Raw genomic sequence first — 23,367 nt, 5'->3', positions numbered from 1 at the left:
AGAATGGGACACTATGTGAAAACACTGCTTTGCTTTGCTTTGCTTTGCTTTGCTTTGCTTTTGGTTTTTGGGTCACACCCAGCAGCACTCAGGGTTACTCCTGGCTCTCTACACTCAGAAATCACTCCTGGCAGGCTCAGGGGACCATCTGGGATCCTGGGATTTGAACCACTGTCCTTTTGCATGCAAGGCAAACAACTTCCTACCTCCATGCTATCTCTCGGCCTCATGCTTTTCTTTGTTAAATTATCAGCACATTTTTTTTCAAATGGACCCTTTCATGCTCTAATTCATCTTAACTTGTATAAAAACATCAATTCTAGCACGCCTACTAAGACAGAGGATGACCCAAATGTGCAATAAATATGCTCATGTCCCCTTGCCTGATGACACAACTCATTAGATAGCTTTCTATTCCATTTAATGAGCATTACATTTCTGGAAGAAACAAACTTTTGAGGTTTTCTGAATCCTGGGATTTGTTAGAAAGATTCTAAGAGACTCTTTATTCTCAAAAATCCTGGCCATTCTGCACCCAATAGGTGCAATTTCAGATTGGCACATTACTGTTGCCATAGAGAAGTATTCCTTAATTCATTTAGGTTATCCAATAAATAATTGGTGAAAAAAAGAATAAAATATATTTTTCCTTAAATTTTGCCTTCTAAAGAAAATGAGAAAATGAGACTTGTCATTGAAAGTAAAATTTTTGTTTGATTTTTTTTTTTTTAATTTGGAGGCTACATCTGGTGATGCTCAGGGCTTACTTTTGGCTTTGCGCAGGGGATCCTATATGGTGCCAGAAATTGAACCTGGGTCAATATCTACTCATTTGTAAGCAAAGTGCCCTACCCATTGTACTATTACTTCAGCCTCTGAAAGTAAATTTAAAAATTGGTAAATTAAAGTCAATTCTCTTTTATTCACACGGAGTTAGTAAACTAGGCCTTATTAAGAAATTAAAATCACAAAGCCTTTCAGGGTCTATCCTATTTTCATATATAAACACAGGCTATATATTTTATAAAATTTCTGCTGAAATGATAAACATGAAGAACATATCTGGTAAAATTGAAATAATTATGTTCTCCACAGGCAATTTAATCTGGGGGGGGGTGTTCTGATTAAGTATCAACCACTTGCTTCTAGTTTTTAGACTAGGTTGGATTCAAAGATATTTCTTGAGAGACATTTTCCATGGAACAGAAGCTTATTGAGGTTTATAATTGTTTCAACACTTCTATTACCTAACTTGAAACCAGAACATTTAGAATGTATGGTTCCTTGGACAATTATTCTACTCCAGTTCCTTTATCCATTTATTAAGTAAATAATTTTAGTCTCATTGTTCCGGTAAGCTTTACTACCAAGACAAGAAATATGTCTTTAACCCTATCTCACATTACTAAGCTCATATATCTAATTATTAAGTATTCTTTTTAAAATTTAAATAAAAACAAACAGAACATAAAAACTTAACAAAGCTGATAACCTACATTGAGTAAATTTGGAAAAGAGAAAAGGAAACTCATTACTTCTAATTTTACTACTTTAGTTCTTTTGGCAAGCAACATTCCCCCCGCCCCAGATCTACTAACAATTTTCAGCTGAGAGGCCATAATAATAGTACAGGGGATAGTCACTTGTCTTGCAAGTGGCAAATCCAGATTCAATCACCAGCACCCCATATGGTTCCTGAGACCTTTAGAAGTGATCCCTGAGCAGAGTCAATATAAGTCTTGAGCTTGCTGGGTATGATTCATAAACAATAACAAACTTTTATTGAAGCTAATCTCCTAAAGGAGAAGAAATTCTTAAATTACCACTACCATTTTTGACTCCTCCAAGGACAGACCCAAACTCATGGACAAAGATGAAGAGAAAACTCTCAGTAGCAACTAGACAAAAAGTGACTTCACTACCAGGCAATAAAAATAGAGTGAGCTTTGCCAGTTTCTTTCAGCTAAGTGATAGTAACTTTTAAAATAAGTAAGATAATGTGGATATGCAATGATATAATACATTACATCTATTCACTTAATATAAAAAAATAGAGACACTATAGGCAGTACTCAGTGACTCTCCAGGGCATATAATCTTGCTCTTACTCTTTCCTTCGGGACTAACACTCTTGTCAGAAGGACAAATTCTTCCCAAAGTCTTATGACTCCTGACATAAAGACAAACTAAAGAAAACTCAATTGTTCTCTCTATTATTTATAAGCCATTGCATTCTAATATTATTAGAATGGGCATGGGAACTGGTTGTATTGCTTTGGCTTTCACTGAATAAACACCCTTCCTTTTGATCAAACTCTATTTATTTTCTTTACCTATATGCCACAGAGAATCATGACTCCTCCTTGATTCCATAAGTTTAGTGACTTACATGTACTGAACCCCACTCACTGGCTTCCCAGGTTCAGTTTCAACTAACCAGCTCAGATACTTTCTCTTTCTCCTAAATTCTAGTTTTCCCAGATGAATATCCACTCTGATCCCTAATGCTCATGTAACAACAGTGGGTGGTGTAGCCTAAAGCTATTGATGTAATCACACATGTCTTTGATGTCCCTCCTGTAGCTTAAAAATCCATGCAAATTCTATAGTCTGCTGCCATATATAATACCTGTGTTTGTCTCATAAAAAAAATTCTGCAACTCATCAGATAATAATAGATGTGCTTCTCTCATACAGATAATGTCTTAAGTTACTTTTCAACTAATTTAATCCCTTTTCCATCCTCGAGGAAACTGCCAAGAAGACATATTAAGTTTAATTTGTGGCTTGTCTTTCCCTTCACACAATCACAACCCTTTAGAAGGAATTAAAGGCTCAGTTTGAGAAATAAGACATTCGATTGTTGGCTTTACAGAATTTTGGCATGTATGAGTTGACACTCCTCAAAAGACTCTAAAAATTCCTGATACATGGAATTCTTTAACTTTACAGGGAGCTAAATAAGACTTGTAAGCAGGAATTTGGAGGCACTGAGATGAGAGAAGGCCTGTTTAGCAGTGAAGCCTTCACATTTTAACTTGGTTTTCTTATTTTTTAGTTGCTAGGCTCCCCATTGTATAAGACAGCTAAGGAAATCAAAGATCTGTCTATCTTTCCAGATAGACATATAATCCCAACATATAATCCATGCCTATAAACAATAGCACTCCAATATTATTATTAGATTCAAGGACAACAACCCATTCAAAATCTGGCAAGGACTTCCCATCAATATAAGAATAAAATCCAAACTCTCTATCATTGCCTCTAAGACCCTGACTGAATATTCTCTTCTAACCTTTCAGTTTTATTCCTTTAGCATTTGTGGCTTCCTTGCTGTTCTCCCAAAAGTCACATTACACTGGGACATGCCTGAATTGACCCTGACTACCCAATTTTCTCCCAGTCTCTCATTCACATGACATATAGAATTCTCCTTCATGTACCTTTTTTTTTTTTTTGGTTTTTGGGCCACACCCGGCAGTGCTCAGGGGTCGTTCCTGGGTCTCTGCTCAGAAATAGCTCCTGGCAGGCACGGGGACCATATGGGACATCGGGATTCAAACTAACCACCTTTGGTCCTGGATCTGCTGCTTGCAAGGCAAACGCCACTGTGCTATCTCTCCGGGCCCCCTTCATGTACCTTCTTAAAGACACTTTCTTGATTGCCTTTCAGAAAAAAACTTATCTAGCATTCTGTAGCCTCTTGCTCTGTGCTTTTTTACTAAAATATAGTATTAATCATATGCATATATCATCCTTAATATTAGTTTGTTTATGGTTGGCCTCCCCAGGATAGAGAGAGGAAACTTCTTTCTGCTTTAGAGCTAGTCAATAAGGTGACTGGAAGTGACATGAATCCCCACTAAGTCAAGATTGAACAGTTGTCAGAGGCCACCCCAAATGCAGACAGTTTATGTAGAACCAACCTGAAGCATTGAAGCAATATGTGTCATACTGGGAGGTGTTGGATGTGAGGATGTACACCCCTGTGTGGTTGGCAGCACAGATGAACTTGGGTTTGATACGGGGGATCACCACGTGCCCTTGAATGAACCCATACCTGCAAAAACAAAAAGCAGAGGTCAACTAATAGCCAGATAGTGACAGGATGTCACAACAATCCATCAGATGGCATTACTCTCCATCCAAAATGTCCTAAGAATGTAGGAGGTTTCACTAACTGAGTAAAATAAAACTGAAAATGGCAAAATAGAAAAAAGAACCCACATGACTGATAGAGACAAAAAGATTTCCCCTTAAACTACAATCATAAGAGAAAAAGTTAAAATGTGTGAACAGCACTGTAAAATTGATTAGAATAAGCAAAGAAATGGTTGGATCACCAAGGAAAGAAGGGTCACCACCTTACAGCATGAGCTACTCTCAGTACACATTCAGTTGGCTCCATAGATTCCAGAAACAACAAAATGACCAATTTCCATGAAAGAGAACAAGGTGACTATATCTATTCACCAGTGTTAAAAGGGCTGTCGTTCCCAACTCCTACTCTGTAGTCACAACTAACTTTTGTTTTGTTTTGTTTTGTTTTAGACTATAATTTGTGGAACTAAGGAGTTACTTCTGGCTCTGAACTCAAGAATCATTCCTAATTGTTCTTAGGAGACCATATGGGATGCCAAAGATCAAACCCAGGTATGCTTCACGCAAGGCAAATGCCCTACCAGCTCTGCTAGCTCCACAGCAGCTTCTCTAGTCACAATTTTGTTTGAAATTCTCACTCTGGACTGCACAGGGTTAAGGATTAAGTAGGGTATCTTACTGGCATATGTGAGAATCTGGGTTCAATATTTGACACCACAAACATACACGCACAAATCATCACAGAGAGGGGGTGTAGTTCAGCAGAAGAGCATGGTATGCATAGGTAAGATTCTGTACTCAATCTCTGGCATAGCTAAAAAGAGGAAAAGAGAGTGAGAGAGAACAAAAATTCATAAAAATCATGCAGCCTTGTTGCTGTATACATAGTAAATTTTGCTTCATGAGCATCCTAGGCATATAGCTTCATTATCCCAGAAATTGAGCATCATTAAAACGGGAGGGATAGTGACCAAGTCAGTAGATTGCTTGGTTCAGGAATTTTCCAGAAGCCAAACAGTCAGAGAAGTGTTAGAACTTATTCTTCTTTCCCCTTCAAGGTGCTTCGGAAGGCAGGTTAGAACTAGACACTCTTTCAGATACAGCTGACCCTGCCTCTTTCTTTAATAACACACTAACTACATATTGCTCCTAAATGCAGAAAAACTCAAAAACAAACAAGCAAATAAAAGCAAGTAAAAGACTGAGAAAATACCATTTTCACTGAAGGAGGTAGTGGCAAGTGGGTAGAGGTAGAGAGAAAAGCTCAATTCAATGGGTTTCTAAAACTGCAGCCTGGCTCAAGGGCTCAGTAGATCCTGTTAATCTTTTCTGCCAAAGGTATCAGTACATAGTGCATCATCCTGCAGGATCCAAGGAAATGGCTGGGAGTTTAACATTTCTAAGCACACAGAACTCATTATGTCTATGCTGCAAATCTAACGCATGACTAATTTTTCATCTGAATGGACAAACTGGTTTCTCCAAAGAATCCTTTAGTTTTCTGGGAGGTGGGTCAGGGTTGCAATTAAATGTTAATAAGTTTTTATATATCTGAGTATTGTCACTAATAGGGGCTGGGAAGATGGGAGAAAATAGCTGCTAAGATTTTATCCTCATTTATACACCGCCATCTGTTCCATGACAAGTCTTGAGTGAAATACATTCTGTAACAGAACAAACAAATGAACAAAACCCCAAAGGTAGTGTGTGTTTGTTTTGATGAAAAAAGAGAAATGAGAAAGGGAACCTGGTTACCTCATGTCATTGCATTGCAAAAGCTCAGGCTGCAGTGGAAACTTTGTTAGCCCAGAGCTCTTCAGTGAAAACAAACCAAACTTTTTACACCACAGCACTTACCAATACTCACTTTCAATGTTAACCTTTTTTACCACTTGCTACAGAGTTGTTGGATATTTAAAACAAAACAGAACAAACGAACAAAAATCCATTGCCTGTTGTGATTAATCTGGAGCAGAAAAAATCATGGAGCACAGCAAACCTTGGCAGATGTCTTTTGTGGGTTTGTCCATCTGCTTCTTCAGCCTTGTCAAAATATAACTTTTATGACCCTTTATTTACCTTTGCAAACCAAGGCAACATAGAGAGGGGAGTTTAAACCAAAAAAAAAAAAAAAAGAAAGAAAAAGAAAAAACAGAAAAAGGAGTTTGCAATGTTTTCCCTAAGCCAAGCCCGCAGACCTGAGATTCTACCAGGTACTGTTTGGTTTAGTCTTGTGGTTCTGATGATATTGCTCACTCCTTCAAAGCTTAACAAAGCAAGCTGGGGAAGCACTTTTGGGGAGAGGATTCCAGTCCATGACCCTAAGTCCGTGATTTCTTAAGACATTTTCAATTTCAGCCCATCCCACCCACAGGTCTTCTCTGTGGAGCCTCTCTCAAACCAGAATCTACTGCCCCAAATACTTCTCACCCAGACAATTTCTTACCTGCAGGTTTCAAATCCGGCTTCCCGGGCTATCTCCATCTGCTCTAAAGTGGGCAGAGTGCTGTTGAAAGCCTTGCAGAGATCAGCAGCCTCTGTCGGTGAGATGCTGTAACGCCCATTCTTCTCCACGTGGAATACGCCTGTGTATCTGCAGGTGACATTCAGTTCTGTGGAATGAAACAGAGACCTTAGATTCTTTCTGCATAAGTCATTTGGAAGAAATAAAAAACTGTGCTTTGGACACACTCAAAAGGCAAACAGACTTTTTTTGCTAGGCCAGAACCATTCACACCAACCACTCAAAAGTTGTGTGAATTTGAGGTGTCAATGAAAAGTAACATTACTTTCTTCTCTTCTTAGCATCTATTAAACTACACAGAGTTTTTCTTTTCTTTTCTGTATTTTTTTTATATTTTTTCTTTATTTAAGCACCATGATTACATATATCATTGTAGTTTCAGTCATAAAAAACCACCCCCCCTTCACCAGTGCACCTTCCCAATGCCCCTCATCTCCCTCCTTCCCCACCCCCTACCTGTATTTGAGAGTCATTCATTCTACTTCTCTCACTCCTTAATATTGTCATCATAGTTAGTGTCGTCATTTCGCTAACTAAACTCACCACTCTATGTGGTGAGTGTCACATTAAGAGCCAGTCCTGTTTTTTTAGCAGCTTGTGGACAACTGACAACAATTGAGCAGTTAATGAAGGAAAAGCAAGCCTACTTATAAGAGAAATATAGCAATAGGTCTGAAACTTTCTCTACCTCTTCTTTCAGAGCATGTTTTCTGAGTGTGCGTGTGTGTAGGTTGGTGGGTGTGTGATTGAGATACATAGGTAAATACCTTTGCATAGTTAAAATGGTTTAAATACACAGTTTAAATGTGGAGTCTTTTCTCACAATCACATGGCTCACTTGCTTATAATCTCCAAAGATATCTAGGTGCATCCAGAATGAGTTTTCTTACCACAGCTGATAAGACCTAACAGATCTGACTCCTATCTCCCTCCCCAAACTTAAAGTCATTCACTAACACTGCTGCAGGCACAAAACTATCACTGTTTTTTTCAGATATTCTGATCTCTTTCCCACTTTTTAACATTTGTAACTGTAATGCCCTCAAATCATTGTCTTTTGACTCCAACCTCACTTCACCTCAACAATCTTATCCACCCACCAGTCTCCATAAGTTCCTCCAACTCTTTGAGTCCAAAGGTAATTGTTGATTTATCTGTGTATTTTATCATTTTTCCCTGTATCTGACTCAGTTCTAAGAAAGTTAGTCCTGAGAAAGGAGAGAAAAAGAAAAAGAAAAAGAAGAAAGAAAGAAAGAAAGAAAGAAAGAAAGAAAGAAAGAAAGAAAGAAAGAAAGGAAGGAAGGAAGGAAGGAAGGAAGGAAGGAAGGAAGGAAGGAAGGAGAAGGAAGGAAGGAAGGAAGGAAGGAAGGAAGGAAGGAAAAGGAAGGACAAGGAAGGAAGAAGAAGAAAGAAAGGAAAGAAAGAAAGAAAGAAAGAAAGAAAGAAAGAAAGAAAGAAAGAAAGAAAGAAAGAAAGAAAGAAAGAAAGAAAGAAAGAAAGAAAGAAAGAAAGAAAGAAAGAAAGAAAAGAAAGAAAAGAAAGAAAGAAGAAAGAAAGAAAGAAAGAAAGAAAGAAAGAAAGAAAGAAAGAAAGAAAGAAAGAAAGAAAGAAAGAAAGAGAAAGATCTCTTTACTTGTTTATCGTTGTTCCTCTAACAGTGACTAGCAGAACTAGATGTTTGATGAATTAATAAGAGGTTATTGAAATTCCCTATAAAACATAGTTTTATCATCAAAGCAGACCCTAAAGCTGTTGTTTGCTCCCAAGAGCTCTTGGCACTCAAAATGGAGCTTAACTGTGATCAACTGGTTAAAGAATAATTCCAAGAACTTTTGCAGACACTAACGGAAATCTTAATAAGGAGCTAAAAGTTCTCTTCTTCTACCTGATCTTGTGTAACAATTCTAAAAGACTTCAAAACCCTTAGCTGAAAACTCATTAATCTTCTAGGGCTGCTTCTTAGGTTTGCACTTGAGTAAATTCGAGCACATAAAGTCATTGATGCATACTATCTTGGAGACATGGCAGAGTCCTCATTGGAGCTTCTTTGAGCCTCAAAGGAAGACTACAGTCTTTTTAAGGGACATAGTGAGACTAACTGGGCTAGCAGGGGTATGCAGTAACCAGTATGCTGCCAGGAGAGGCATCACTCATTGAGAAGTCAGAACTAGATTCAAATAGAACAGGTTTCAGCCCATATCATATCTCTCCCTTGTGCAAGTCTGGAGGTAGCTGGAAAATTCTGCTTCTTCTCTATAGAAAATTAACGCAAGGAGAGGTGAATTGTCAGATAACTGGAAATTTCTGTCCAGAGTTTGTTGTTTCCTTCTAGAATCCAGAGTGTTTTATTCTGTCTTTCTGTGCTGACACCAGTAGGGGAGGGAAAATTAATACTGTAGCATTCCTGGGATCCCAGATCCTCTGAGGTTCATTTCTGTGTTGTTTTCCATAAGCCCTGAGAGATGAGTTTGAAATTTGCACTTGTGTTTATTTATTTATTTATTTATTTATTTATTTATTTATTTGGTTTTTGGTTTTTCGGGCCACACCTGTTTGATGCTCACGGGTTACTCCTGGCTAAGCGCTCAGAAATTGCCCCTGGCTTAGGGGGACCATATGGGATACTGGGGGATCGAACCATGGTCCTTCCTTGGCTAGCGCTTGCAAGACAGATACCTTACCTCTAGCACCACCACGCCGGCCCCATCACTTGTTTTTAGATTGTGGGTGGGGAGACTTTTTTTCTGCCAACAGCTACTTGAATATTTACAGTACCATTTTAAGCCATTCAATATAGGCAGATGGGCCACAGGTGGCTGATAAGAAGAAGCATTCATGTCTATTCCATCAGATACCAAAGCCAGGACACATGATTTCACAGGCTTTACGTCATTCAAAGATAGGGTGTTCCTCAACCGTGTTCTAGATAAAAATATTGAAACTCAAAAAATTTAAATCACTTCCCAAAATCACCCTGCTATTAAGTCGCAGAACAGAAGTTTTATTTCATTCTGTCTCACTTATCCCCTACTCCAAATCATGGTTCCCCTGTGCTCAGAGACCATTTTATTGTACCAGAGCAAGTCTTCCTTCTAAACAGTTGTGGAATAATGGCAAAGATAGGGGCAGTATTATCAAACTTTGTGCAACACGCAAAAAAAGTTTCTCAATATGAAGTAGATTTTGCCCATTAGAAAAATGTCTGACAAATGAAAAACAAGATAGTAAGAGAATTGTTCAAACTTAGTGTGACTTTTGACTCAGAAAATAGTAAAAGAACATGAAATGGAGATTTGAGGAGACATAAGCCAATATGGAAATTTTTCTTTGTGTATGTTTGTATCATTAACATGTAGATGTTTTTTTCTGATTTTGTTTCTGTTTTTTACAAAAGCATAAAAAGTAAATGAAATGAAAAATTAATTTGTTTTGGGGTGTGATGGTGCTCCTATTAAACCACTACCATAACAGTTGATAAGGCCAAGACCAAGGAAAGAGATTCACAAGACCCTTTTGAAAAATTGTATTTGGGTCTTTTGTTTTGTTTTAAGAAACAATAAGAAACAATAGAAAAAATAGGAAATATTTCAAACAGTGCTCAAGAGACCCAGGAACCACTCCCAGCAACTCTTGGGTAGCTCAGCGCTAGGGCCAAAAGTTATGGTCTTGCTTGGGTTCTGTGTGTGGTAGTAAGGATTATCTGGGCCACTCTGGTGGTGTTTGGGGTCTCCAGGGCCACACAAGTGGTGTTTAGGTGCCACCAGGGTGATTCTTTACAAATGCTTAGGGGATCATTTATTTCCATAGATTAAATTGGGATGTAACTGATATAAGGTATGCACTTAGCCCCTGTACTATCACTCATGTTCCTAAAAAAAAATTATTTTTACTATGGTTTTCAGTTTTTACCTTGGATGGGTAACTTTTTTTTGGTTTTGTTTTGCCATCACACCTGGTGATGCTTTGGAGTTAGTCCTGACTCTTCATTCAGAAATCGCTTCTGGCAGGTTCAGGGGACCATATGGGATGCAAGAGATTGAACCCAGGTTTGTCCTGGGTCATCTGCGTGCAAGACAAATGCCCTACCATTGTGCTATCACTCCAGCACCAGATAGGCAACTTTTGCAAAGACTGCCTAACTATGGATGATGGCCTGCTGAGGACTCTCTTGCCAAGCATGCAAAGGAAGCACAGAGATTCCTATTGAATTTTCCAGAGGTAAGGCTGAGTTTGGAGACTTAGGCAGATGCCAGGAAAGATGAGCTAATTGTCAGTGCCCAACCAGGTGGTTACTGTCACTCCCAGGTTAAAAATAAACTGAGGCATGGGCTGTGGTTTGAAGCAGAATGGCAGTTTCTATGTTATTAAAATTAATTCTTCATGGCCACCTGGCATACATAATATGCAAATACAAATGGGAACCAATTCAGGCCAACTTTCATGTGCAGCAGCAAAATGACTTAGAAGACAATAAACGTGAGATTTGGGTGAAGTGTCTATACATATCTACATAAGATTCTCTCCCACAATGGTGCATGCTGTGATCAGGCTGAGGTGGGCTAAAACAGATAAACTCGACCTTAATTCTTCCTACATCAAGAAGCTTAACCATGGCCTGAAATGAAGCAAATTTAGCAAAGACCTCTCAAATGAAAGAAATACTATCCAATATGAAAATTTATCTTAATTTCAGGAAAAAAAGTTTTAACTCCTCATCTAACTACTATTTAGTCAAATAGAAATTGTAAGACTGGTATCAAAACATTTTTGCAATACTCAGAGAAAAAGAAAAGAGATCTGGAAGGTCCAGCTCATGACATGAAGCTCACCACAAAGAGTGATGAGTTTAGTTAGAGAAATAACTACACTGAGATCTATTATAACAATGTGAACGAATGAGGGAAGTAGAAAGCCTATCTAGAGCATAGGTGGGAGTGGGATGGAGAGGAGGGAGACTTGGGACATTGGTGATGGGAATGCTGCACTGGTGAAGGGGAGTGTTCTTTACATGACTGAAACCCAACTACAATCATATTTGTAATCAAGGTGTTTATATAAAGATATAAAAACCCCAAAACAAACAAAAAAAAACCAAAATATAATATCACAAAAAATAGTAATTTATTGTTCTGACTCCTGACATAAAAATTGAGACCCTAGAGAAAGGAAGTAATACACTCAGGCTCACAGAACGGTAAATTCAAATCCAGTCAAATCTTGGCACCAAGTGTCCACAGCTCAACTAGTAGGCTGCTAATCCTAACCTTGATTTAAATAGCATTGGGGACCTTATAACCTCTCTCATTTGTTGCTGAGAATATACCCAATGTGCTAGCAAAGTTAGCATTAAGCTAAGGCCTGAGTAATTATGAAGAACAGATCACTAACTAGGATTTCAATGTCTAGATGGCCCTTCCCATACTAGGAGCTCCTATAGAGAGGCAGGACTTTCCATCCTCACCCCCATTCAGATATTTGTGTTTGTCATCTAAAACACAGACTTCTGTGATTAGGATCAGCTGAGACACAAGAGACTATTATTCAGTGGCCAATTGCATCTTTCAAGAAAGCCTTTCCAAGTAGAAATAAATCAAAAACGTTTTCTGTTGAGCCTTCTGGTCTCCAATAAATTTTTTTGTATCATGTAATAAATAAACGTACAAGTCCCTCCCTCTGGTCACATTAACTGTTTGAGGCCACTTTGAGATTCAGAAAGGAAACTGCCTGGAAGGAGAAATGCCACACAGACTGGAAGATTGAAAGTCACTTTGGAATTGCCAGATAGATAGATAGATAGATAGATAGATAGATAGATAGATAGATAGATAGATAGATAGATAGATAGATAGATAGATAGATAGAGGCGCCTTGGGCCCAAATCATGGTACTTTTGCCCATCCAGCTGAAAATAGGTCTACCAGGAACCTGCCATGGAAAACAAAAAAGTGCTTTAAGAGAATGTCCTTATTGTTTAGCCTACTCTCTGGCAACAAACTCACATGAACGTTAACAACTCAGTTTAATTCAGACCCGTCAAAAGGCAGGTTCAAATATCAATTCTGCCACTTGCTCCAGGTCGCACAACTGGTAGATCCTTAACCTCACTGACATTCAACTTCCACTTGCATTGGATAACTAACTATATTAATCTTTTGTAGTTTGTGGGATCAGCAAATGAGATAAGCAAATACTTAGAATCGTGCTTAACTCAAATTAGGGCCAATTAATAATGCAAGTTCATTAGGTGGCTTCTAGACTTCACCTAATTTCATTCTCACAAAAATGCTCAATTGCAAGTGCTGTCACCAATTTAAGTGCCTACTTTAAAGTCAAGGAAAGCAAAGCACAAGTTAAATACTCTGTCCAGTGTCACTAAGGGAGAGAGCCTATTCGAGGCTGACAATGATACAGGGTCCTAGATAGATTCAGTCTTACTAAAATAAACCATAGCTCATCCAGTAGTCTCACTCACCACTAATCCCTAGATCATGCAAAATATTTCTCTTTAGTAAAATCACCCCTAAGATTTTCAAAACTCTGCCCAGATTAGAGGACCTGGTGAACATCTCTTTGTTTTCTCAAGTCATTCCTCAAGTGGAAGAAATCACAATAACCTGCAGAGGAAGAGCACTGTGAAATGTTCACCCAACTTTCTATTCTCTCTGTAGTCACATGCTTTCCTAAAATACGAGTGGGAGTGGATGTTGATAGGAGTTTCACAGCTGGTTAGCAATAAAACTTGGTGACACATTTTCTCTCTGAAACCCACAAGTTGATCATCATGGGAAACATAAAGCTGAGAAATTTTATAAAATTTTGTATGTGTAGGGAGTGTGTTTTCATAGAGACAGGATCCCTGAGTTTCATTCATTCATAAGAGATGTATGTTATATAAACATAAGTTGATATTACTATCACCATGATCCTTCAATAATCAGAAGCTCCAGGATTCAGGAATCTTGGAAATTTTCCCTGGATTTTTATATAAGCATAAATCACCTCTCTTTTATTTTATATCTTTCTCTCTCACCCTCATAAACCCAACGTTCATAAAAGTTCAACACAGAACAGGTACATGCTGAATAAATGAAGTAATGAGTGAGTGACCAAATAGTCTCTTTTTCCTTAACACGACCAGTGTGCAGGATGGATGTGAAAATTTTTGTCTTGTCCATTTTCCACACTATGTCTAATGAATGGCCAGCTGGACTTTGTTGAAAAGTCCCTATGGAATGCTTAAAGTTCCAAGCATTTGTTTCTGAGAATCGTTGCTGTTTTCCCTGAAATCAAATGTTTCAAAGAACAGCTTTTAGTTCTTTGTCTTTCAAAACACTAAAGTTGTCATCTCAGTCATAGGCATTCCTGTAGGGCCATTTCTGGGAGCAAGTCTGCTAGAGAAACCAGAAGACAGACACTATGAGTCCCAGAGGAAAACCACTATAAAATAATCAACTATCATACTGTGCCCAGAGACTTTCATTTCTCCAAACCAAAGTTTTCCAGATGTTTTATAATGAATGAACTTTCTGACATAGCCATCCAGATGTGACATTTGCTTAAGCCATTTGCTTAAGGAGAAATGAAGCAGACTTTTATTTTTCTGTTGATTTAGTGCCAGAATATGCTATTTGAATAAGTTGCTTTTTTATTGCACAGGTGAATAAGGTCAGTTTCTGCTTGTGTAATGGCCATAAAGGACTGTGAGCAATCAGAATGGGCTGAACAAACTTTCATTTATGCCTAAGAATTCTCTTATAACAATTCTGTGATTGATAACTTAATCATCCCATTTTTATGAAGGAGTTGCTGATGTATTGAAAGCATAGGTTAGTAATCAATAGACCAGATTTTAGACTGGCATCTGACTAGGCACATTGTGCCCAGGACATATGCTAATCATAGTAAAATCATTTAGCCTTCAAATGTTAACATTTTTTTTCAGAGGTTAGAATGAATAAAGAAAAACAACTTCTAAAGAGAGAGAAATTTAAGACAGTTGAATATTATCTCAAGTAAATATCATAAGGAATTGAGACAATGCCTTTTGGATCAGGGTCTATTCCCCCAAGAGATTGATTGAGAAAATATCACTCTTGGGAATTCCACATTCACTTTAAAGGAAAAATAACTGGGAATACATGCTCACTAACTTTTCCCAAAAGTAGGCTGACCTCCTTTTTCTGACTCTACCTCAAGAACTTTTCAAAGAACTCCTCAGAACTGAAGCATCTTTTTTGTCTTTTCAGTTTGCAGATAGAGAAATTGATGTAGAGAGGGGTACTTCACCAGCCCTAGTTGTCAACTAAGACCTAGACCTCGCTGCCAATAACAACCTGAGTGTACTATCTGTTCTCAGGTAGAGTGAATGAAAAGAGACCCCCAGATTGGTCTAGGGTTGGGATGTTAGTCTCTAAGCTTCTTTGTGATATTTTGGTATCATTGATACTTAATATGGAAAATTCAACAGACTAAAAAAAGTGCCACAGGCACCTAATTTGGATATGGCTCTATAGCCTAGGAGGCAGTCAAATGTAAATATCTTAGTAGTGACAATCTAAAGCATTGATGAATTATGAGTGCTCAATGTTTTTGCATATACATAGTTTTATTTTATTTGTATATAGTTTTTATTTATAGAAAAAGCCAGCATTTTATTTCTTTCTTTTGATTTTGCTAAGTATATGTCTGAAAAAGTTTATGCGACTCATAAATCCCCACCAAAATTGTTCTAATTAGAAATAGAAACAGGAAAGTTCACTTTATTTTTGTTTTTTAAATATTCTTGTTGGGCCCGGAGAGATAGCACAGCGGCGTTTGCCTTGCAAGCAGCCGATCCAAGACCACAGGTGGTTGGTTCGAATCCCGGTGTCCCATATAATCCCCCGTACCTGCTAGGAGCTATTTCTGAGCAGACAGCCAGGAGTAACCCCTGAGCACTGCCGGGTGTGGCCCAAAAACAAACAAACAAAAAAAAAATTCTTGTTATTGAATCATCTATGTTTCATATCAAGAAAGACAACAGACAGCTTCTAACACACTTTTTCTGCAGCACAAGTAAAAAAAAAATCCAGAATCACCAAAGAAGACTCCCCAGAAGTTTTGTGGGAAACAGCATCTTAGAGGTCCATTATTGCTATATACTTGACTCAATCCAGTTCCCTTGCCATTTAGAGGTGACCAGAAATTGTCATTTCCCATGAAAGATCTATTCCAGTAGTCTAACAAGACACGAAGAAACCATTCTATTCTTCATTTGATTGTTTGATGTCTTCAAAACCCAGAAATTTCCATCTGGGAGTCTTCCTATTATAGTCCCTGCTGCCACCCAGAAGACTGGCAGCCTTCCTGCTGCCTCCCCCCTCACTGCCTCCATCCCCTGACACCCATGTGATGAATGCCTGGTGAAAGGGTCTATTGTTCAGCATCCACTTCTGAATGAGGCCAAGATCATAGTCGGTGGCCCAATCGCCTTTGGCTACTCAGTGCAGACCATGAGTCTTGTGTGACTCAGTCTCTCCTGGAATTACCCCAGAGGTGGGTGAGAGTTAATGAGCAGAGAAAACAGCCATACACTATCATATCCAGAGAATTTCCTCCCAAATGTGTTCTGTGTGGATTTCAACTGAACTATTCATCATTGGCACTTAGAATGGTAATGCACCCTCACACTTCTTGGCCTTGACTTCTCAGCCTGTTGGCCACAAAACATGGAGACTGTCATAGCATCCAATATTGAACCAACAGGGACCATCATCACATTTATTCTATCAGAGAATCTGAAGCATTCTCTGCTGAGCATTCTCTTTGCTGAAATGCTAGTCCTTTAGTTGTTATTGGCAAATGAAGTTCTTGCATTATTTTCACTTTCTTGTAGAGATGAAAATCCTGCTCCTAATAAGTATATGAGACTAGAACCTGTTCTCTATTCTGGGTCTCCAAAAAGTCTTTCTAGCAAAAATAAGTAAATAAATAAATAAACAAAAAAAGTGTATGTGTCCCAGAACTGTCACATCAGCACGCAATCTCTAAGGTCAGTGGTCTTCCGTGAGTGAGTTCCAGGAAGAGAAACCACAGTATGTACCCCTACATGTTGTCATGGAGATCAATAAGGAAATGCTCTACATGATCATTACAATCTTTGCTTTCTTCTTCTTTGGGTTATACCAGTTTAAGAGATTGACTAACACAAACCCAGGATGTGGTTACTGAAATGAAGAAAAAAGCATCTCTGGGGCCCATGTGGGGTTTTTCTTTTTGCAAGTAGAAAGAAAGGGAAGGGGCTTCAAATTTGTTTAGAAGTAGATAGAAGAAAGTAATTATACATATGGTGATATCTAATTTGTGTTCAGCTTTTGCTGAAGTCTGTTACCAGCACTTTGAGGAACTGGCTGAGGCTAATTTGAAGCGGGTACTTTGTGAGAATCTAGGTAGACTGAGCTTTCAGTCAGGGAATGTTAGCATTTTGGATGGTTAAGCAGGTAATTGAAACACCGATGAACTAGAGGCTTCCATCTGTAAGTTAAACAAAGTAGTTGTGGCCTATGTCTATTAATTGTAAGGTGTGTAAGCTGATAATTCAATTATTTTCCCTGTTTCTCACTGTACCTTCCTACCACTCCAGACACAATAAGGAGTGAGAAACTGCTAGGAATTTATGAAATAAGAGGATGGTGTGTCTGTGTGTGTCCTTGTGTGTGTGGTATATGAATGGGTGAATGATAGCACTCCAAAGACAATACCAAAATCTCAGAAAGTTTCTACAAAGTCTATTATTTGAATAACGCAAAATTGAGCTCTATATTCCAAGAATAGATGGATCAAAGAACAGTTGTACTCAGTAACCTGTCCATTGTAGGAAGTTTTCTTGTCTATTTATGCTTTTCTTCCAAGTACCAAAGCAGCTTTGGAAGGCCCACTGGAAGGCCCCTTGGAATTCTCATAAAGAAGAAAGAACAAAGTAATCTTATAGAACCTGAATAAAAGTCAGATCACCACTCGGGTTTTTTAGGGCCTCTTTTCCTTTACCCATGATGCAGAGGAGGGGTTACTGCCTTCTCTATTTAAATTGTCAACAGAAAAAAATTGCAGCACTCAGAGGGAATGATAGTCTTTAGATTTGTCATCCTTCTCCCTTTGTCCCCACTGCATAACATATTAGGAAGAGCCACAATATTTAAGGCAGGCAAAAGCAGAGGTGCTCCAGTGGGTATTGGAGGATGAAGGGACTGGACCCAAAATGATCAATCCACGAATTGTTCACTTTTGCCCACCCCCCACCCCACCTTGGTAGGCTTCACTATGTTCAAAGATACTCTGTGGAAATCATTGCAGTCTGACCAATCATAGCAATGACAGTCACCATTTAGCCAGGCCTTCGATGTGCCAGGGGCTACAAAGCATTTGCAACCCTAAGAGGGTTAGCCACCCATGTGACTGCCTGGAAACAGAGGCTCAGGCAGTAATTAGCACAGAGTTCCACAATAAAAAATATCTACAGCAGAATAATGAAACACATACTGTAAAAATACTTTGCAAGGGTTAAAGGTGCAGCTTTCTTATTTTTGTGTCTTCCTTCTCAGTCTCAAGCAAATGAATACTTCACAATATAATGATCTCCATGAACATTATCCCTTGTCCAATCTAGAGATGGACAAGAGATGTAGAAAGATGATAGTGAAGTCTGGCAGGGACTGGGGCTGAGCAAGGTGGGTTGCAAATGATACACTAGAGAAAAGGAGTTATTCTTCAAAAGCCATGCCATTCAGATGAAAGGGCATAGAGCAACCCAATAAATCCTTCTGAAAATCTAACCTCACACTAAAATGTATCTCCAACTTTGCTTTACTTTCCTTTTGTTTGTCTCTGTTAGCTGCTTCCAGGTGTGATAGAAAAAAAGATGCTTGGTTTAGCATCATTCATGTGTTGGGTTTGAGGTGTTGGATCCTTCAAGAGGTCTTAAATGCTCAATTTTATGCTACAGACAGAACACAATTCACCTGACAGTGTACTGTGAGTCAGGAAAGAAAAGAGACCTGCCTGATCTCTCAAATAAGTAGGCCAGCCTCAGTTTAGCAAAGCCACACCCAGCTGATTGAGATCTGTAGAATATTGCATGAGGAATTTGAAAGACAAGTGCACTGGGGGTGGGTGGGTGAAGGGTGTGGATGGGATCCTCGAACTCTTGCATATTTGATTGCTGAGGGACTCCTAGTAATGTCTACAGTCATCCAGCATCTAAAAGGTGCTGAGATCTGAGCTACATGCTTTACATCAATTGTTTTATTTAATCTCCATGATAATCTCAAGAGACAAATGTTAATATGAGCAGCAAACCTTTTTATAGATTAAAAAAAAACAAAACAAAAAAAAAAAAACAAAGGCATAGAGATGCTTAGAAACCAAAGTTTCATTGTTAGTGGATCGGGCAGCCTGCCTAGTCTTAACCACCACTAATAAGTGCATCTCTCATTGCTTAACCTCAGAGGATTCTAGGTAAGATGACATATAATAACGACATATAATACCACTTGATGGATAGTTCCACTGGTTTAACTGCAACTGTCCTGCAAATAAAGGCTGATTGACAGAAGTTGGTTACTGTTCTCTCCTCAAAGAGAATAGTTAACTGATCAAATGAGATGAAGAAAAAATCATTTCTATGCTGGGACCTAAAAGGTATGTGCTCTAAACAAGGCTGATTATCTCAAGAATGGGACTGAAGGAAAAGTTTTAAGAATGAACTGTATAGGCAGGAAGGGGAAGGATATTAGTGAGATATTAGTGGTGGGAAATGTGCATTGGTGAAGGGTAAAGTACGTTGTAAGACTGAAACCCAGTCATGAACAACTTTATAACTGTGTTGCTTAAATAAAATGAGAAAGGAAAAACAATGAACTGTATATCTGCCCTGTTATAATCATAGACAGCTCACTACTACTGTTTTCCCCATAATCCAGGTTACCTGGTTAGGCCACTTGTTAAAGTTATGGCTTCTCTCTTATTTCTTTTTTTTTTTTTTTTTGGTTTTTGGGCCACACCCGTTTGACGCTCAGGGGTTACTCCTGGCTATGCGCTCAGAAATGGCCCTTGGCTTGGGGGGACCATACGGGATGCCGGGGGGATGGAACCGCTGTCCGTCCTATGCTAGCGCTTGCAAGGCAGACACCTTACTTCTAGTGCCACCTTCCCGGCCCCTTCTCTCTTATTTCTTATACTCTAGTGCACTCCAGTTCATAAAAGAATGATAGGCTGGGGCCGGGAAGGTGGCGCTAGAGGTAAGGTGTCTGCCTTGCAAGCGCTAGCATAGGACTGACAGCGGTTCAATCCCCCGGCGTCCCATATGGTCCCCCCAAGCCAGGGGCAATTTCTGAGCGCATAGCCAGGAGTAACCCCTGAGCGTCACCGGGTGTGGCCCAAAAACCAAAAAAAAAAAAAAAAAGAATGATAGGCTAGTAACATTCCACAGGGCACCATGTGCTCTGAGATCTCTGTTGGTCTCTGCCTTTTCCTATCACTCAAAAAAATATGATCAGAATGCACTGTACAAGCCTTTCTCATAATAAAACTTAAGCAGTTTCCAAGAATTAAGAGTCATTCATAAACCTGACACTTGATTCCTAGTAGATCTGTTTTTATAATTTATGCATAGGAGGGTTTGAGACAAAATAAGGGCCATGCCTTTACGTAACTCTTTTCTTCTAATACATCAGCAATAGAGTGATGTACCTGCAAAAGTACTTTTTACAAAAAAAATGACCTGTAAGTAAGCAATGTTCTAGATTACTACTGATTCTGAATTTAGAAACCATTGGTTACATTTTAACAGTCCAATTGCTCAGATTTTAGTATCAGTGAAATAGTACAGGAGGTAGGACACTTCTTTGCATGTGGTCAACCTGGCTTCCATCCCTGAGACCCATATAGTGCTCGCCCTGTGCCCTCCAGGAGTGTACCCCTGAGCACAAAGCCAGGGATAAGCCCTAACCACTGCCAGATGTGGTCTAAAACTAAAAACTAAACACACTAACAAAACCAATTTCTCATTCTCTTGCAGTTCCTAAAGAGTTCTTTCTTTCACTCTTTTTCTCTCTCCCTTCATCCCTCCCTCCCACACCTTTGTGTGTGAAAGGTTTTCCCCTTTCCCAATACAAAAACCCTACCTCTATTTATCTTACAGATGTATCACAGACATTTCAAAAAAAGGTCCCACTGAGAGAGAAGCTGGGTTGTGGGGATACTTTAAAAAAAAAGAAGCGGGGCCAGAAGATTTTGAAAATCAGGACTTGACTATTCCAATTGCCCTGGGAGCTAAAGGCTTATAATTCACATCTCTTCCTGAAATTCTATTACAACATATGCCATCTCAAGCACCAGGCACTGAAGAATATATTTTTATAAGTTCTTTTTATATTTTTATTTTTGGTTTTTGGGTCATACCCGGCAGCACTCAGGGGTTACTCCTGGCTCGATGCTCAGAAATCGCCCTTGGCAGGCACAGGGGACCATATAGGCTGCCAGGACACAGTTCTTCTACATGAAAGGCAAACACCTTACCTCCAGGCTATCTCTCTGGCCCCTCTTTTTATTTTTAAACTTTATTGATTAATTGATTGTTTGGTTGGTGGGCCACACCCAGCAGTGCTCAGGGATTACTCCTGGCTCTGCACTCAGAAATTGCCTCTGGCAGGTTGGGGGACCATGAGGTCCCTTCCCAGGTCAACTGCATGCAAGGCAAATGACCTACTGCTGTGTTATCTCTCTGGCCCCTGATAAGTTATTAAATACATCTCAGGCTACTGAATTTAAACCAAAATCTTTACCATTTCATGTTTAACCAGTGTAGATAGGCCAAATGTAACTTCTTCCTTTTACATAATATAGACTGCATAAAGATTCAGAAAACTGGTCTTTCAAGAATGTTACAAATGGGTGCTTAAATAAAAAAATTATTTAATAAATTTTAAAAATACACAAAATTAAAAAAGAAAGAAACAAATGATCTTTCTGTGAAATTGTCAAAGAACACAAAAGGTCTGAATTTTTCTTTATATAAATGATGATCATGTGGCAAGAGTCAGATCTGGTGAAGCCTCAATTACTTTCCTGTGGATGTTGGAGAGAGGCACTATATTCATCAGAGTGAGGACAGCTGGGCCTCTCCCAACAAAATTTATGCTTACCAAGTCACTATCATTTTTCTTCAAATATTTCAAAGTTGGGCCCGGAGAGATAGCACAGCGGCATTTGCCTTGCAAGCAGCCGATCCAGGACCAAAGGTGGTTGGTTCGAATCCCAGTGCCCCATATGGTCCCCCGTGCCTGCCAGGAGCTATTTCTGAGCAGACAGTCAGGAGTAACCCCTGAGCACCGCCGGGTGTGGCCCAAAAACCAAAAAAAAAAAAAAAAAAAAAAAAATTAAATATTTCAAAGTTAAACACAAAGCAAAGTACAATAGACTTTTTAAGGTTTAGTGGTAAAGCATCAGGGTAAGAATCTGTATATTTAGAACTAGATTTCTCATGAATAAGTTGTCATGCCTAGAGAGACATACACAGATTTATCTGCTTAGTGTGGGGCTGTATACAGGAAAATGATAACTATTAGATCATTTCAAGTTCTAACAAACAACAGTGTTCTGCAGGAAACAAAAGAAGATGCTACTGCAGAGAAAGGCAGGTATTGTTAGATAATTTTCTAAAAAATTAATGGCATATTTTACTTATTTACTCATTCAATTTGTGGTGATATCAGATATTTGGCCAAAGGAAGTACACTGAACTTGCTCCTCCGTAAGCATACTCCAAACCCAAACACAGGCACAGAAATGAAATTAGATTTGGACTTTATCTTTACCCTTAAAGATCTATAGGAAATATGCCTAGAGTTGGGCATAGTAAGGTAAAAGAGAGACTGGAAGACAGTAGCAAATGAATAATCCTGCGTTGGAGTTGAGTTCAATTTATGCCATAAACTGATTATCCAGTTGGTGGCAATGGACGGCTTCTACTCCTTCTGATCTTGGCCTGAACATCAATGAGCAAATCAAAGTGAGTGACAGAACAGTATATTGTTGAGGAGAGTGAATTTTAGTCATACCCCTTTAAAGATTTACAAGCTGCTCCTGGTCACAGCATCTATAACTGCATGTCTGTCTATCTTATAATTTACTGGTATCTGTGATTGAAGCAATTTAGATAGGTAGTAAGACAAGATGGAATAGCGGACATGCTCATTCATTATATCAAACATTGTTGGTCTAAATCTTTGCCTGGGATCTTGTAGAATGCCAGGCATGTCATGTTTTCTTAACTTGCAAGTCTATTTCTTCATTAGCAATGTGAAGGTACTTAGTAACTAGCTTAAAGGGTGACTCTAAGAACTGAAGGAGAAGATACTCCTGAAATAGTTAACAAATACATGACACTTAGCAAGCTACCTGGTATCTTGAATATTGCCATTAGTCAATCAACTCAAAGATTAGAGTGTATTTAAGGCAGCTTAAATATAAAGTGCCTCTTACTCTAACTTAATTCTTCATTAACTGCTCAACCACCCACAGCAATTTTACTAATAGTCACTCAATACCTCAAACAATTAGGATCTAATCATTCAGTAAGTCATATTCTCTATGACATATTTTCTAGATAGAGGAATATGTAACTGATAATTCATATATTTATAAAACATTGTTGAAATGTTTTATCTACCTCAAATAATACTAGCCTATTATATTCCACTTGG

At 38.7% G+C, this 23,367-nt stretch overlaps 1 protein-coding gene across 1 annotated transcript in view; it reads right to left on the bottom strand.

The window, feature by feature from the left end:
- Window positions 1-23,367, bottom strand: part of CD44 (CD44 molecule (Indian blood group)) — an 88,669-nt gene that overhangs the window by 42,100 nt on the left and 23,202 nt on the right. Inside the window, exons 2-3 of the mRNA XM_049779639.1 lie at window positions 6,551-6,716; window positions 3,930-4,063 (exon numbers count right to left, since the gene is read on the bottom strand). Coding sequence (XP_049635596.1) covers window positions 3,930-4,063; window positions 6,551-6,716 — 300 coding nt within the window. The remainder of the gene's footprint in view (window positions 1-3,929; window positions 4,064-6,550; window positions 6,717-23,367) is intronic.

The sequence above is a fragment of the Suncus etruscus genome, chromosome 9 (assembly GCF_024139225.1).
Source record: "Suncus etruscus isolate mSunEtr1 chromosome 9, mSunEtr1.pri.cur, whole genome shotgun sequence".
Lineage (NCBI taxonomy): Eukaryota > Metazoa > Chordata > Mammalia > Eulipotyphla > Soricidae > Suncus > Suncus etruscus.
The sequence above is the reverse complement of the archived record's forward strand: the minus strand, read 5'-3'. Positions and strand labels throughout refer to the sequence as shown.